The sequence below is a fragment of the Orcinus orca genome, chromosome 2 (assembly GCF_937001465.1).
Source record: "Orcinus orca chromosome 2, mOrcOrc1.1, whole genome shotgun sequence".
In the NCBI taxonomy this organism is placed as follows: Eukaryota; Metazoa; Chordata; class Mammalia; order Artiodactyla; family Delphinidae; genus Orcinus; species Orcinus orca.
In genome coordinates this window covers 164,845,238-164,859,658 of record NC_064560.1, presented here as the reverse complement: position 1 = coordinate 164,859,658, position 14,421 = coordinate 164,845,238, and the positions used below count along the sequence as shown (strand labels likewise).

The window sequence follows — 14,421 nt, the reverse complement described above, 5'->3', positions numbered from 1 at the left end:
CCTCTGGGTCACCTGAGTCTGGGGACAGTCCAGGACACTGAGGACACAGAGTCAGAGCCTCAGCTTTCAGTGCTGGGAGGGCAGTAACCTCTGTCTGCCTTCCATCATCCACACCAGGGCCCCGCGCTGTCCTGCCCAGGGGCAGGGGAATATGTGAGATGAGCAGAATGGGCCAGGGGCTACTGACCCTCACTGTTTGGATGGGCAAACCACCAGGGAGTGGTCATTCGTACCAAGGGTCCCCCCTGTAACAAGCTTGCCCAGGGGCCCAAGTCAGAATGTGGCCGGAGTTAGATCTGGGAATAGGAAGGGAGGTACCTCTGCCCCTCCCTGCTGTGGCTATCTGGAAAAAGCGGGCCTAGGGCCACACAAGGCTGTGTCCATCGTGGCTAAGGGTGCAGGCTCCGAGCCAGGCTGTCTGACTTCTCAACCTCCCTGCGCCTCAGTTTCTTCATCTGTAAAATGAGGATAATAACGGTACCCACCCGAGGGAGTTGTGAGCATTAAAGCACTTAGAGTATTACTTGGCAATTATTAGGCACTCAATAAATATTAACTATTACTAGCAAGTATGTATTCCTAGGCCCAAATCATCTGTAACCTTCCAAAAAAGATACATTTATGTGGGTGAAAACCAGACAAGACAAACTCAGCAACTAAAAGATACCACTGAAGGTCAGTGCACAGATTCTGGCAAGACAATTAAGAGAGGGTGAAGGAATTCCCTGGCAGTCCAGTGGTTAGGACTCTGCCCTTTCACTGCTGAGGGCCCAGGGTCAATCCCTGGTCTAGGAGCTAGGATCCCGCAAGCTGCGCGGCACGATAGATAAACAAACAAACTCACAGGGAGGTTTCCATGGTGGTTGTACCTGGGTGGATCTTGAATCTTTTTTTTTTAAATAACTAAAAAAAATTTTAGTACTAGCTGGTTCTTGTCTGCAGCTCCCTATGCTACAGTCTCCCTGAGTCATTTGCCCCAGACACGCTCTCCCTGTCCCACCTTCTACTGCAAATAACTCTGGGGGTGCAGAGTCTTCTACTGCAAATAACTCTGGGGGTGCAGAGTCTCTCAGCTGAGCCTCACCTGAGTTTTAGGCAGATCCTTTGCCTCACTGACCTCCCCTCGGTTAGCCCTTTGCAACCACCTGGAACAAGGCGGCTCTCCAAGGTCAGAGGGTGAACTCTCCTGCTTCCCCACACAGGAAGGAAAGCAGCTGATGGAGGAGAAGCCCCAGTTTGCGGCCCTGGTGTCCCAGAGGCTGGAAGCCTTGCACCGGCTCTGGGATGAGCTTCAGGCCACCACACAGGAGACGACCCAGCACCTCTCAGCCGCCAGGAGCTCTGACCTGCGCTCACAGACCCAGGCCGACCTCAACAAGTGGATCAAGGCCATGGAGGACCAGCTACGGTCGGACGACCTGGGCAAGGACCTGACCAGCGTCAACAGGATGCTGGCTAAGCTGAAGGCAAGTGAGCAGGTTGTAGACTGAGGGTGTTGGAATGGAGGGGGTCTTGGAAGCAAATCTGCAACCTGAAAGAGAGTACCCTCCTGTGCCCTTAGCTGGGCTGGCTTTTTTATCAGGTCTCCTGGTTCACAGCCCAGCTCCTACCCTTTTGCAATGGGTAAGACAGGGAGGGATCCAGACGAGGTAATAAAAGTGTGCGTGAGAAGTATAGGACAGACGCTCAGAGGGGCAAAAGATGAGGTGGGGGCAATCCAAGGAGACTTCTTAGGGGAGGCTGAGCTCAAACCAGGCCTTTGAGGATGGGTGGGATTTGCACGATGAAGTGGATGAGGGGCTGCCCAGGTGCCAGGGCTGGTGCCGACACTGTCCCCTTGTGTCCCAGCGTGTGGAGGACCAAGTGAACGTGCGGAAGGTGGAACTGGAGGAGCTGTTTGCCCAGATGCCCTCGCTGGGAGAGGAGGCGGAGCATGAAGACTTGAGCATCGAGAAGCGGTTCCTGGACCTTCTGGAGCCCTTGGGGAGGAGGAAGAAGCAGCTGGAATCATCCAGAGCCAGGCTGCAGATCAGCCGGGACTTAGAGGATGAGACGGTGGGTGGGCCGCAGCTCCCCCCTCCCCCAGCGGCTGAGCCGGCAGCTGTCACCGGGATAGCTGGCGGCTGCCCGGGGCAGTTCTTGGTAGCAGACGTCTGGTCATCTCACCGCCTTGTCTCATAGGGTGGTCGTGATGACTACATGAAACGTCAGTGTGAGCCAGTGCCTTTTGAATGGTAGCTCGCTCATGGACTTTGGGGCCAGGCAGACCTGGGTTTGAGATCCAGCTACGTTGCCTTCCCTCCAAGTGACCAGGAGCAAGTTATTTGGAACCTCAGTTCAAAATAGCAAAATGCCCCCATTTTACAAAACCCTGATGGGGTGTTGGGAAGAGCTGGGGAGACACATTAAGCAGAGCTCTGTCTGGCCCGCGGTGAGTGATGGGGAAAGGGTGGCTGTGATTGTCGTCAGCTGTCCCCCGCCTTCTGGTCTCCGCAGCTCTGGGTGGAAGAGAGGCTGCCTCTGGCCCAGTCAACCGACCATGGCACGAACCTGCAAACTGTGCAGCTGTTCATGAAGAAGAACCAGGTGAGTCCTGCCACCTCGTCAGTCCCACCTGCCCCACAGAGGAAGCCCCAGCCCTGATCTGCACAAGGTCCCCAGCAGCACATAACAGATTATTGTTCTTTTTTTTTAAAATTTATTTATTTTATTTACTTATTTTTGGCTGTGTTGGGTCTTCGTTGCTGTGCGCGGGCTTTCTCTAGTTGCGGCGAGTGGGGGCTACTCTTCGTTGTGGTGCGTGGGCTTCTCATTGCAGTGGCTTCTCTTGTGGAGCATGGGCTCTAGGCGTGTGGGCTTCAGTAGTTGTGGCACATGGGCTTAGTTGCTCCACGCATGTGGGATCTTCCCGGACCAGGGCTCAAACCCATGTCCCCTGCATTGGCAGGCGGATTCTTAACCACTGCACCACCAGGGAAGCCCCAGGTTATTGTTGTTGTTGATAGCTACAGGGTCCCCAGTCTGTGTTTGTATTCTCATAGCCGAAGGAGCAGCTCTGATGATGGCAGAGAGAATTCTGGGAGGACCACAGAGTGGGGTGGAGGTGAATGGGGCCGGGGGGTCCAGGTGCTTTGGGATTTGGGGCCATTCAGACCCATCAGGGCACAGGTGTGTGCAGGACCTGGAGGCCCTGGCCTGGGGTTTCATGTCCTTTACAGCTTCTGTATTCCGTGACCTCCCTGAGAGGAGGCTCTTAGCTCCTGGCGTCTCTCCCATCACTGCCTTGTCCCTCTTCCAGGGCTAAGCTTGGCCTATTGAGTCTCCTCAGGGTAAGTAGGCCCCTGTTCTCTAGACACATGAGCATACTTGTGGGGCTGCAACGCCACGAGGAAGCTGCTAAACTTGGACTCTGAGCCATTGGAGGAAACATCCGTTGGCTGTTCTGCTCTCCCAGGCTGGATTGGGAATCTCTGCAGCCCTGGTCAGAATCCTGGAAGTGAGCAGATGCACTTCCTCTGTGTCAGGGCTGCAGGGGAAGCCTGCGTCCTCCAGGAAGGCCAGCTGCATGGGGTCATGGTCAGGCCATGTGGTCTAGCCAGGGGCTGGCCGTACCCCTGCTCTTGGGCAGAGAGTCCCTCCTGCCTGGTCTGCTCTCTGCTTCAGGAAGTGGCGGCAGCCGCAACCTTGAGCAAGGAGTGTCTAGGAACTTATCCCAGAGAAGAGCAGTGTGTCCCAGAGTGCCAGTCGGTACTGCAGCTCATTGGGGAAGGAAGGTCATGGCAGACAGTACGTCCTTCCCCCCAGATATCAGCAGCCAACATCTGCTCACAGAACCCAGCAACTGTGCAAAGGCCTGAATGAATTATATTCAAAGATGTTCCTTAAAAGCTCCCTCGAACACTTTGCTTCTAGTTGGCATGATCAAATCCCAGAGGTTCCGGTGGCAACACGTAGGGACCTGAATTAGAAGGTGGTGGAGGCGGGGCTTCTGCTAACATCACACCCTCCAGTGAAAGTGGGGAAGACTGGTAGAAGACTATTCTCGGGGCCTCAGTTTCCTCAACTATAAATTGGGCCAACTCTAGTCCTTCCAGTACTCAAGACTTCAGCCTCAATGAGTGTTATTGCCAATGATTTTCAACTCCCCTGGCTGAAGGTTGCTATTTCAGGAGAAGGGCAAGACTAATATGGATGGGGTTCCCCTTAACAAGAAGGGAAAGATAATCTCGTGGGAGAGCATGGCTGCCCCAGTAAAGACTATTTCAGGCTAGCCTTGCTAAAGCCGAAATCCCATTTTATCATTTCTTCTACTGCAGTGGTCAGTGTGTATGAGGCTCACCCGGAGGGCTTGTTAAAACACAGTTGACCAGGCTCCACCCTAGATTTACTGCATCAGACTCTGGGAGCAGAGCCTGATAATTTGCACTTCTATCAAGATCCTAGGCGATGCTGCTGCTGCTGGCCTGGAACCCCACTTTGAGAACCACCACTTTAATGGCTGTCATTGCAACTAGAACAGAACCTGCAAGGTGCCGCACGAGGGGTTCTCAACTCTGGATGCACATTAGAATCACCTGGGGGAACCTAAAAGCATACGAGTACCCAGGTCCCACCTCAGATCAATTAATAAGGACCTCTGGGGATGGGACCCTGGCTGTGTCTGTTTTCCCCGATGATTCAACCTGCAACCAGGGTTAAAAAGCAGTGTCCTGCCTGGTCTGGCCCCTGCCTCCTCCCGAATCTCCTCCCTTATCACTTTCGCCCTCCTTCACAGTATTCTAGCTTGCCTGACCCTTTGGACCGTCCAGGCTTGCTTCCACCCCAGGGACTTTCTTGGCACTCGCTCTTCCCTCCTGCCAGCAACAGTCATCCCCCAGATCTTTGTGGGGTTGCCCTCTCCTCATCATTCATGTCTTACTCAGATGTCATCTGCACAGAAAACCCTTCCTGACTCCCCCAGTTAAAGAGGCCACCACCACACCTTGGAAGACAGTCCTCATCTCAGTGGTGTCTGTTCCTCGTGGTACCTGTTATATGCATTCATTCATTTATTTACATGCTTATCATTTCCTCTTCTAGAGTGTAAGCTTTATGAGGGCAGGGGTTTTGTTTATCTTGTTCCCATATTGTCCCTAGAACAGGGCCTGATACATCAGAAATAATAACTGTGGGTTGAATGAATGAAGTCAGGGAAGAAGATGTTCTAAGTAAGCATACTGCACAGGAGCCTAGAAAGGAATTGCTTAAAAGGAGAGAAAGAAATACCTTTGTAGGATATAAGATCTCAGGGAAAGTAAAGAGGCAAGCGGAGCTGACATCACGGGTCATTTGACTACAATTGCAGAGACCACGGGAAATTGTCAGAATCGAGATTCTGAGCATCAGGTGTAAAGATGCATTTCAGCAAGTTAGGTGACTTGTGGGTATTGCTAGTTCTATGTGTTTTAAATGCTGACAGTCATAGCACAGCCTGTGTGTTCTTCTCTTACCCGCCGCCCTCTAGACAGTTTTCAAGGCCATGGGAAATTGTAAAAAGGGAGGAGATGGGGGCTAGGGAGCCAGAAGCATGCAAGGAGCAGCCGGGCTGGGGCCTCTAGGACCCAGAAAGCGAGTGACGACATGTCACGGCCCTCTGAAGATAAAGGTGACCCATCACCAGAGTGGGAAGAAAATGCCATCTTGGTGACCAAAGGCAGGAAATACTGAAACAGGGGAAAACAAAACGAAATCCTAAACTCTGACCAAGGGGCAACTGTCAACTATTGTTTTATACAGCATAAAAAAGCTGCTAAAATCAGATCTCAAAAGGCCATTTAAGAATCGTTTTCCTCTCCTCCACCACGTACAGCTAAGAAGTCAAGCTCTGCTGAGACAGGAGGTGTAGGGAGCCCTCAAGAGCACATGTGGCTGCGAGAGAGCCATGTTCAAATCCCACTCTGGCACTGGCTGTCCACAGTCACCTGACTGCTGTGCGCTGGTGTCCAGTGCTAACCTCAGAAGGTCATGGTGGGGGCCAGAGGAGAATGAGGTGGCAGGCCCAGCCCCGTGCTGGGCACCTGGTCACTAGCAGTCTTTATGGCCACATCTGCTCCGCTCAAGCTTCCCCAAGGGGTTCAGGACGAGAGGTGCCAGGGTGTGACCCTGGGCTGCCCTGCACGGTGGGAAGACCAGCCCCTGAGCCCTTCCCCTCTGGCCGCAGACGCTACAGAACGAGATCCTGGGCCACGCGCCGCGGGTGGAGGACGTGCTGCATAGAGGGCAGCAGCTGGTGGCCGCGGCCGAGATCGACTGCCGAGACGTGGAGGAGTGCCTGGGGCAACTGCAGGTCTCGTGGGACACACTGCGGGAGACGGCAGCCAGGCGGCTGCAGCGCCTACGAGACGCCAGCGAGGCCCAGCAGTACTACCTGGACGCGGGCGAGGCCGAGGCCTGGATCAGTGAGCAGGAGTTCTACGTCTTCTCTGACGAGACACCCCAGGTCGGCTCGGGCAGGGTGCCTGGCTGGGTGTCAAGACCAGCCCAGAGGAAGAGCTGGGTGGAGGTGGGCAGTCAGTGGGGAACCTGTAAGGCCAGGTGTGTGAGGAGTGAGGGCAGGGAGAGAGTGTACGAGGTACCCTGCTTCTCAGGATGCCCCTCCTCTCAAGAACATACAGTGCACGTACTGCAGCCGGGCGCCCTGTTTGCCAATTAGATTTGCTCTAACCCAAGGGTTCTTCACCTTTTTTGTGCCATGGATTCTGTGCAGATGAACTGCTGCGGGAGTGGGTGAGAGGTGAGGGGGGTCTCTAAAAGCTGGGGTGATACAGGAAGTTTCCATGGGGACAGAGGTTGGATCTGGGCCGGGAAGGGTGGATGTCAGACGAGAATTGAGGGTGACGAATGGAAGGTAGGGTGTGGGTGTTGCCGGGCAACGGGAGGAGAGGGGAGGGGACCGTGGGCAGTTCTCCTATGGGTGTCCCGCGAGCCTGGCCCTCCCCCATCTCGGGCACCTCCAGGAGCAGGGCTGTAAGCTGGGCCAGGTGAGCGCGTGCCCTGACGGTCCGCTGCCTCCTAGGATGAAGAGGGCGCCATCGTGATGTTGAAGCGGCACTTGCGGCAGCAGCGCACAGTAGAGGAGTACGGGAGGAGCATCAAGCAGCTGGCCGGCCGGGCCCAGAGCCTGCTGTCTTCAGGCCACCCCGAGGGGTGCGTGTGCCTCCAGATCCCGGGCTTCAGGCCAGGGGCCCCGCCAACCAGGATCCCTTCAGGTCCAAGGCGGAGAACAGGAACAGTTTTCCCGAAAACTGGGGGTTTGAGAAAACTGCCTTCTGGCCTGCTGATTGGCCCAGTTCCCTGTTATGTTGTGGGTTTTTTTTTTTTTTTTTTTTTTTTTTATGTTGTGGTTTTGTGTAACTTCACACAGGGCTGACTGAGGCCTGGTTTGCAAAGAGATTTTAGGAAATGGAACAGCAAAACTACCCTCTTGGTGAACAGAGAGCTCCAGTCTTTTCAGGAGTTAGTCTTTAGCATCTTTCAGCATAGCTTAGATTTGCTTTTCTTTTTGTGGTCCAGGAGGTACCTCAGGATCTCACAGTGTCTCAGCGAGATCATTATACACCCATCTACACTGTTCAGTTGTGTGGGTTCTGCATAAATGGGAGCCCCCTGGGCCAGACACCTCGGGCCACCCCCAGTCACGGCCCTGTCCTCAGTCACCTTCAGGGCACCCACAGCAGCTGCCTCAGCATCTCCCAAGGAGCCCCAGGGATCGAGCCCCTGGTATGGCATGCCCCTCCCGGAAGAGCTGAGCAGGGGCTGCTGCCGGTGGAGCCAGGCTCAGCCAGCCCACGCCTCAGCCTCCCTGGAAGAATAGCGGAAGAGTTCTCCATTTGCACGTGTCTCTCTGAGCTTCCCAGAGTCAGGGGCAGGGGCGCGAGGCACCCCCTCTAGGGGAACACATTTCACTATCCCCTGAAGCATCATGGTCTAAGGGATGGTTCCTTCTCTCCCCAACTCTTCCCCGTGCAAAGCCGCTCTGCCGTTTCTCTGAAGCTGTGCTCCGCCACTCGTCCCTGCCTCGGGCCTGGGGAGGAGGAGGCTGGCGCCTGATCTGGCTGCTCTAGGTTCTCTGTTGCCGTCTCTGAGGGCTTTCTTGTTTTGAATTCCAGGGAACAGATCATCAGACTTCAAGGGCAGGTGGACAAGCAGTACGCGGGGCTGAAGGACATGGCAGAGGAGCGCAGGCGGAAGCTGGAGAACATGTACCACCTGTTCCAGCTGAAGCGGGAGGTGGAAGACCTGGAGCAGTGGATCACGGAGAAGGAGCTGGTGGCCTCCTCTCCAGAAATGGGGCAAGACTTTGACCACGTGACTGTGAGTACCCATGGCCACCGCTTGCTTTGTCTCCCTCTAGTGCAGTAGACCTAGGAGCTGTCGTGCAGACACATACACACACCCGCCAGGTGCAAAGTGCCGCAGAGATGCGGGCTCCCCCGGTGCGAGCTCAGGTGCCCTGGGGAAGATGTGAGAGCCCAGCCCCAGGCAGTGGCAGGTGCCGCTGGGAGGGTCGACAGCTAGTGTGATGACACCACCACACCCCTGAGCCCTGGTAACCGGTAACCGCTTTTCTGTCTACCCCCGTCCAGCTGCTCCGGGACAAGTTCCGGGACTTTGCCCGGGAGACCGGGGCGACTGGACAGGAGCGGGTGGACAACGTGAATGCCATCATTGAGCGGCTCATCGACGTGGGCCACGCAGAGGCGGCCACCATCGCCGAGTGGAAGGACGGGCTGAACGAGATGTGGGCGGACCTGCTGGAGCTCATTGACACGCGCATGCAGCTGCTGGCCGCCTCCTATGACCTGCAGCGCTACTTCTACACTGGCGCCGAGATCCTGGGCCTCATTGACGAGAAGCACCGCGAGCTGCCTGAGGATGTGGGGCTGGATGCCAGCACCGCCGAGTCCTTCCATCGCGTGCACACAGCCTTCGAGCGGGAGCTCCACCTGCTGGGTGTGCAGGTGCCTCTCATCCCTGGCCGTCCCTCCACGCCTTCCCCATGACTAGCTTCCCTGGGGCGCAGTGTCAGGTCCTCTCCTGGCTTCTAGAGGGGAGACTTCTCGAACAGGCATCTCCTTAGAGAAGCAACAGCTCCGGGCAGGAAACAGAGGCTTTCATATGTTCTTTAGCTTCAGAACTAGTTCTTTAAACTGAACCTTTCCCAAAACCCGATGCAAAAATACCTTCAAATGTAATTTCTCTGGTTGTCAAAGTGTTACAGTATCATTAGTGAACATACATATAGCACTTTTCTAGTACCAGGTACTGTTCTAAGCAATATACGTGGTCGCTGAATCCTCAGCCTCCCTCTGAGGAAGGGAATAATGTTATCTGCCTTTTCTAGATGAGGAAAGCAGGCACAGAAGGGTGACTAAGTTGTCCAGAAACATGCAGCTAAGCAGTGGAGCCAGAATTCAGCTCCTGGCAGTCTGGCTATAGACTCCACACCCTTAGCCACTGAGCTGTTCAGCCTTTCCGCATGGGAGCTGGAGGGGGGCCCAGGGCCAGCCTAGACTCCCTCCTCTCATCATGGGTTGCCCCCTGAGGTACCTCCACAGGCCCCTAGGGTTCTGCAGAGTTCAGCATGATGGATAGGTTGAGGGCAAGGGGCTCAGCTGTGGGGACTCACCGGGCCTCCAGTGGAGCAGGGAGAGCTGGGCCAGCTGTGCAGTCCTGCACCGACCCAGCAGGGTTTCGGGAAAGAACACCAAAGTAGGTTGGGCCCCTGGTTCACCAAGAAGGGGACAGCCTCAAGATCTGTCCTCCAGCTGGAGGTGCTTTGGGGTTACTGGAGCCCCTGTGGCAGGTACAGCCCCAACGAGGTCTCAGGAATGAGGCTTCACTGCCCTGGGGCCGGCCTCAAACAGGGGATGGTACCACGCAGAATGGTTAGGAACAGCGAGTTGAGAGCACGCCTCCAATCCCAGTTGCACCCTCTCTGAGCGTGAGTGACCTCAGGCCAGTCACTTAGCCTCCCTGTGCCTCAGTTTCCTCATCTCAAAAACAGGGATAATAATAGTACCTCTTTGACGGTGTTGTTGTAAAGATGAAGAGAGTAACAAAAAGTGTGTAGAGCAGTGCCTGGTACATAATTACTCTCATAGTCATACACCAAAGGGCACAGAGCCCCTCTCACTCCCAAATCCTCATCAGAGCCCAAGGGATGCTTTGGGTCAGCAGAGGTGCCAAAGCAAGGAGCCTTCTCTCCAGCACCCAGTGGGTGTCCCCGGGAGGGAGACTGGGAGGAGGCAGACGCCCTCGCCCATCCCAGGCCCAAGTCGTGTCTGCCTGGAAAACAATGTTCAGTTTTGCCCCATCACAGGTACAGCAGTTCCAGGACGTGGCCACCCGCCTGCAGACAGCGTACGCTGGAGAGAAGGCAGACACCATCCAGAACAAGGAACAGGAGGTGTCTGCTGCATGGCAGGCGCTGCTCGATGCCTGCGCGGGGCGCCGCACCCAGCTGGTGGACACCGCGGACAAATTCCGCTTCTTCAGCATGGTCCGAGACCTCCTCTCCTGGATGGACAGCATCATCCGGCAGATCGAGACCCAGGAGAAGCCCAGGTGAGGGCAGCGTCCTCAAGGCAGCCCCGCTCCCGGCCCACTTGGTCCCAGAGGCTGGCAGAGCAGGGCGCTGCTCCGAGGGTCTGCCCCGGAGGGACGTCCTGGACTGTGGGTGCGCAAGAATCCCCAAGGGGCACCTGAGGCTGCGTCCAGGGAGAATCTGAGTGGCTCAGCTGCCACCGGGAGAACCGGCTATTCCAGAGTAAAGGGAATCCTGAGAGTGCCGAGAAAGACATCTGTCGTTCAGATTCTACGGTGGGGGCAGGGGCCGTGGTTGTCAGTTTACACATTCAGAGCTGGGCAGGTCCAGAAGTGGTCCTGCTCTTCCCCCCAGCACGGGCATATGGGGGCCATTTCCCTAAAACTCAGGAAAGGAGCTCATTGCGCGTGAGAGGTGGGGGCAGGCACGTGGGCAGTCGGCCGGGATCAGAGCTCTCTACACGCTTTGTGCCCACCTCTGTCCCTCTGCCCCTAGGGTGCCTGTCCCGGTGGTCAAGCTTTTATATTTAACATCATTATTGAGCTATAATCCACATACCATACAATTCAGCCATTTAAAATGTACCATTCAATGTTTCGCATAGTCACAGTTGTACAGCCGTCACCACAGCATGTCTAGAACATTTTCATCACCCCAAAAAGAAACCCTGTACCCCTTAGCAGTCATCACCCCCCGCTCCTCTGGCAACACTAATCTGCTTTCTGTCTCTAAATTTGCCTGTTGTAGACTTTTCATATGAGTGGATCATATAATATGTGGTCCTTTGTGACTGGTTTCTTTCACTTACCACAGTCTTTCCAAGGTTCATCCATGTATCAGTACCTCATTCCTTCTTATTGCCAAATTTAACATTCCCGGGCTTTTTTTATGGTCACTGCACCCCCGTCCATGTCCTGACCACTGAGCAAGGGAGGACACTAGGGCATCAGTGTTCCTGCTGGGGCTGGGCAGCTGGCAGAGGACTTCCTGGCTGTCCAGAGAGAGAGGAGAGAGTCAGACTCCCGTGCAGGTAGGGTCCCCCTCTGATTGGGACTTGGTGTCAGATGGGCCAGAGTCACCCAGAGTTTCCTTTTTCACCAAACACCCGCCCCCGCAGGGACGTCTCCTCGGTGGAACTGCTCATGAAGTATCACAAGGGCATTCTGGCGGAGATGGAAACCCGAAGCAAGAACTTCAGCGCCTGCCTGGAGCTCGGCGAGTCCCTGCTGCAGCGGCAACACCAAGCCTCGGATGAGGTGTGAGGGGAAGGCGGGACCGAGACGGGCCCTCCCTGTCCTTGCCTCCGCTCCTGCTAGGCCAGACAGCTTCCTGGGAGGGAACCCATGGGCCGTGGTTTCTCTGAGGAGGCTTTCTTGGGGGGGGACTGGGGCTGTGTGTAGGCCCGGGGATTATAGCTCCACCAAACCTATTTGAGGAACTGGCCGCTACTCTGTAGGGAGAGTGGGCTCATAACCCACCTAACCCTCACATATGTGTGTGCTTTGGTCTTGGTGACGCCCACTTCCTGGCTGAGGCCCATGGTAACCTCAGAGAGGTTAAGTAATTTACCCAAGGCTGCACAGCTGGCAAGTGGCAGGGCCGAGACTTGAAGCCAGGTCGGTGGGACAAAGCCCAGCAGGCTGTGCAGGGCCCCTCCGCACACCACCTTGGACAGGGGGAAGGGTTACCAAAGCCTGAGCCGTCTCCCCTTCCTCCCCACAGATCAGGGAGAAACTGCAGCAGGTGGTGTCCAGGAGGAAGGAGATGAAGGAGAAGTGGAAGGCCCGCCAGGAGCAGCTCCACATGTGTGAGTGCAGCCTGGGAGCCAGGGAACCTGGGGGGGCGGGCCGGGGGGAGGGGCCATGGCACAACACGGTGGATTTCCCCCCCTGCTGGAGAAGAGCCACCACAGCACCACTCATCAGCAAAGTTCAGGGCCAAGGGCCTTGGGGAAGAAGACCCAACAGACACGCTGCTGGAAGCCTGCCCTTGACCAGCCAGCACCTGTTCCCTGTCCACCCTCTGCCCCACCTGTCCCCCGCCTCCTGCTTGGCCGGTGTCCCCGTAGAGCTGTGGCCTCTCCAGGGGTCAGCGTAAGGCTCTAGCGCATCCCAAAGGTTTGATCTGAGGCGTGTGGGGCACAGAAAGAACTCTGTTCTCCGCAGCTGGAAACAGGAGAGGTAGGGAAATTCCACCACCCAGGTAGGAGCTGCAAGCCACAAAGACCTGGACTCTCCCGTGGCTGCTTGTGCATGACTGTGTGAGACAGCCAGGGGCCGGGAAGGGAACACTCAAGACTGTTCTCAAAGGGCGATGTCAAAGCCATTTTGTTTTAGAGTTTGTTCTAATTCATGTGTTTTCAAATATCGCTATCAGTGGAGATGAGGTAGGGGCCCAGCACGGGGATGGAGCAGCCTCGGGCAGCAGGTCACCACTGAGCAGGGTGTCCACGCGGTTCAGGGACACCTATGTGGGCCTCAGCCTGCCCGCCAGCTCCGCATCTGTCTGTGAGGGGCCCCGGGGTCCCGGCAGGATCGGACCGCTGGGCGCTAACAGACCCCTGGGCTGTGTTGTCCGTGGCAGGGCTGGAAGTGTGCCAGTTCTCTCGGGACGCCTCGGTGGCTGAAGCGTGGCTGATCGCCCAGGAGCCCTACCTGGCCAGCCGGGACTTTGGACACACGGTGGACAGCGTGGAGAAGCTCATCAAGAGGCACGAGGCTTTTGAGAAATCCACGGCAGGCTGGGCAGAGCGCTTCGCCGCCCTGGAGAAGCCCACCACGGTGAGCCGGGAGGCTCGGGGCGGTGGGCAGCCACGCCTGGGGGGGTCCTCAAGTCGAGAAGGCCGTTACTGGGGACCTGCGGACAGTTAAAGGCTGGGCAAGGCGGGAGAGTGGGAAGGAAAGAGGAGTGGGAGAAAGTGCTGACTTTTGAACCCCAAAGACAAAAGGGGCTCATTCCAAAAGGAAGGAACACCAGGTGTGTCGGGTATAGGGAGCCTCTTTGGAGGAAGGTTGTCTGAGAGCAGGCTCCCCTCTGTGGCTTCTCTGACCTGACACCCACCCCCGGCCTTTGCCTCCCCTAGCTTGAGCTCAAAGAACACCAGACCCCGGAGAGAACCGACGAGGAGACTGGGTGAGTGCCCTCTGCTGAGAGGGGTGGAGGAGGGAGAGGGGAAGGGTCCTTCTAATCAGAAACCGCCCCCCCCCCATGCCTTGACAAACCACCTGTGACCTCTCACACCTGGGCCACTAGTCAGGGAAATAGAGTGTCTGGAGCTTAAAGACAGAGAAGAGCTTTCATTCTCCCCCAGTCCTGGGTGGCCTGAAGGCCTCGTGCAGGAAGGAAATGGGTGGAGAGCAGTGGCTGCTGCACCCTTGCCCCCCGGCTCTGGGAATCGGCTGAACACGTGTCCCGGAGGCCGTGCTGCGCGGAGCCATGGCATTTCTGAAGCATCTGCCTAACCTTTCAGGCGGAGGCAGGTTGAGCAGCTCCTTGCTAAGTGTCTGCCAGGCTGCTGACTCGGCTTGTGTTCTCTGGGGACGGGGTGGGAAGCCAGGCCTTGGAGGTGGTCTCTGGCCTCTGAGAGGTGTTTGTTTCTAAAGTGGGACTCTGTCTTCCATAGGCCTCAAGAAGAGGAAGGCGAGACAGCAGGGGAGGCTCCCCGAGGTCCCCACCGTGCAGCCACCGAGCGAACGTCCCCGGTCAGTTCCCTGTCCCATCTGTCTAGTTCCTGGGAGTCGTTGCTGCCCGAGCCCCCTCATCCCGACTAGGCCCAGCTGGGGCAGGAGGCCAGGATGGGCACACACTGCCCCTGCCCCCCGGACTCCTCCAATCAG

General features: G+C 56.4%; 1 protein-coding gene across 2 annotated transcripts in view; it reads left to right on the top strand.

The window, feature by feature from the left end:
• SPTB (spectrin beta, erythrocytic) overlaps positions 1 to 14,421 on the top strand; it is a 125,338-nt gene that overhangs the window by 95,118 nt on the left and 15,799 nt on the right. For both annotated transcript variants that reach the window (XM_049706363.1, XM_004262126.3), the window contains exons 20-32: positions 1,203 to 1,466; positions 1,849 to 2,055; positions 2,497 to 2,586; positions 6,200 to 6,478; positions 7,055 to 7,185; positions 8,148 to 8,352; positions 8,625 to 8,999; positions 10,361 to 10,605; positions 11,703 to 11,841; positions 12,308 to 12,392; positions 13,169 to 13,365; positions 13,668 to 13,717; positions 14,208 to 14,286. In XM_049706363.1, the coding sequence (XP_049562320.1) occupies positions 1,203 to 1,466; positions 1,849 to 2,055; positions 2,497 to 2,586; positions 6,200 to 6,478; positions 7,055 to 7,185; positions 8,148 to 8,352; positions 8,625 to 8,999; positions 10,361 to 10,605; positions 11,703 to 11,841; positions 12,308 to 12,392; positions 13,169 to 13,365; positions 13,668 to 13,717; positions 14,208 to 14,286 (2,346 nt within the window). The remainder of the gene's footprint in view (positions 1 to 1,202; positions 1,467 to 1,848; positions 2,056 to 2,496; positions 2,587 to 6,199; positions 6,479 to 7,054; positions 7,186 to 8,147; positions 8,353 to 8,624; positions 9,000 to 10,360; positions 10,606 to 11,702; positions 11,842 to 12,307; positions 12,393 to 13,168; positions 13,366 to 13,667; positions 13,718 to 14,207; positions 14,287 to 14,421) is intronic.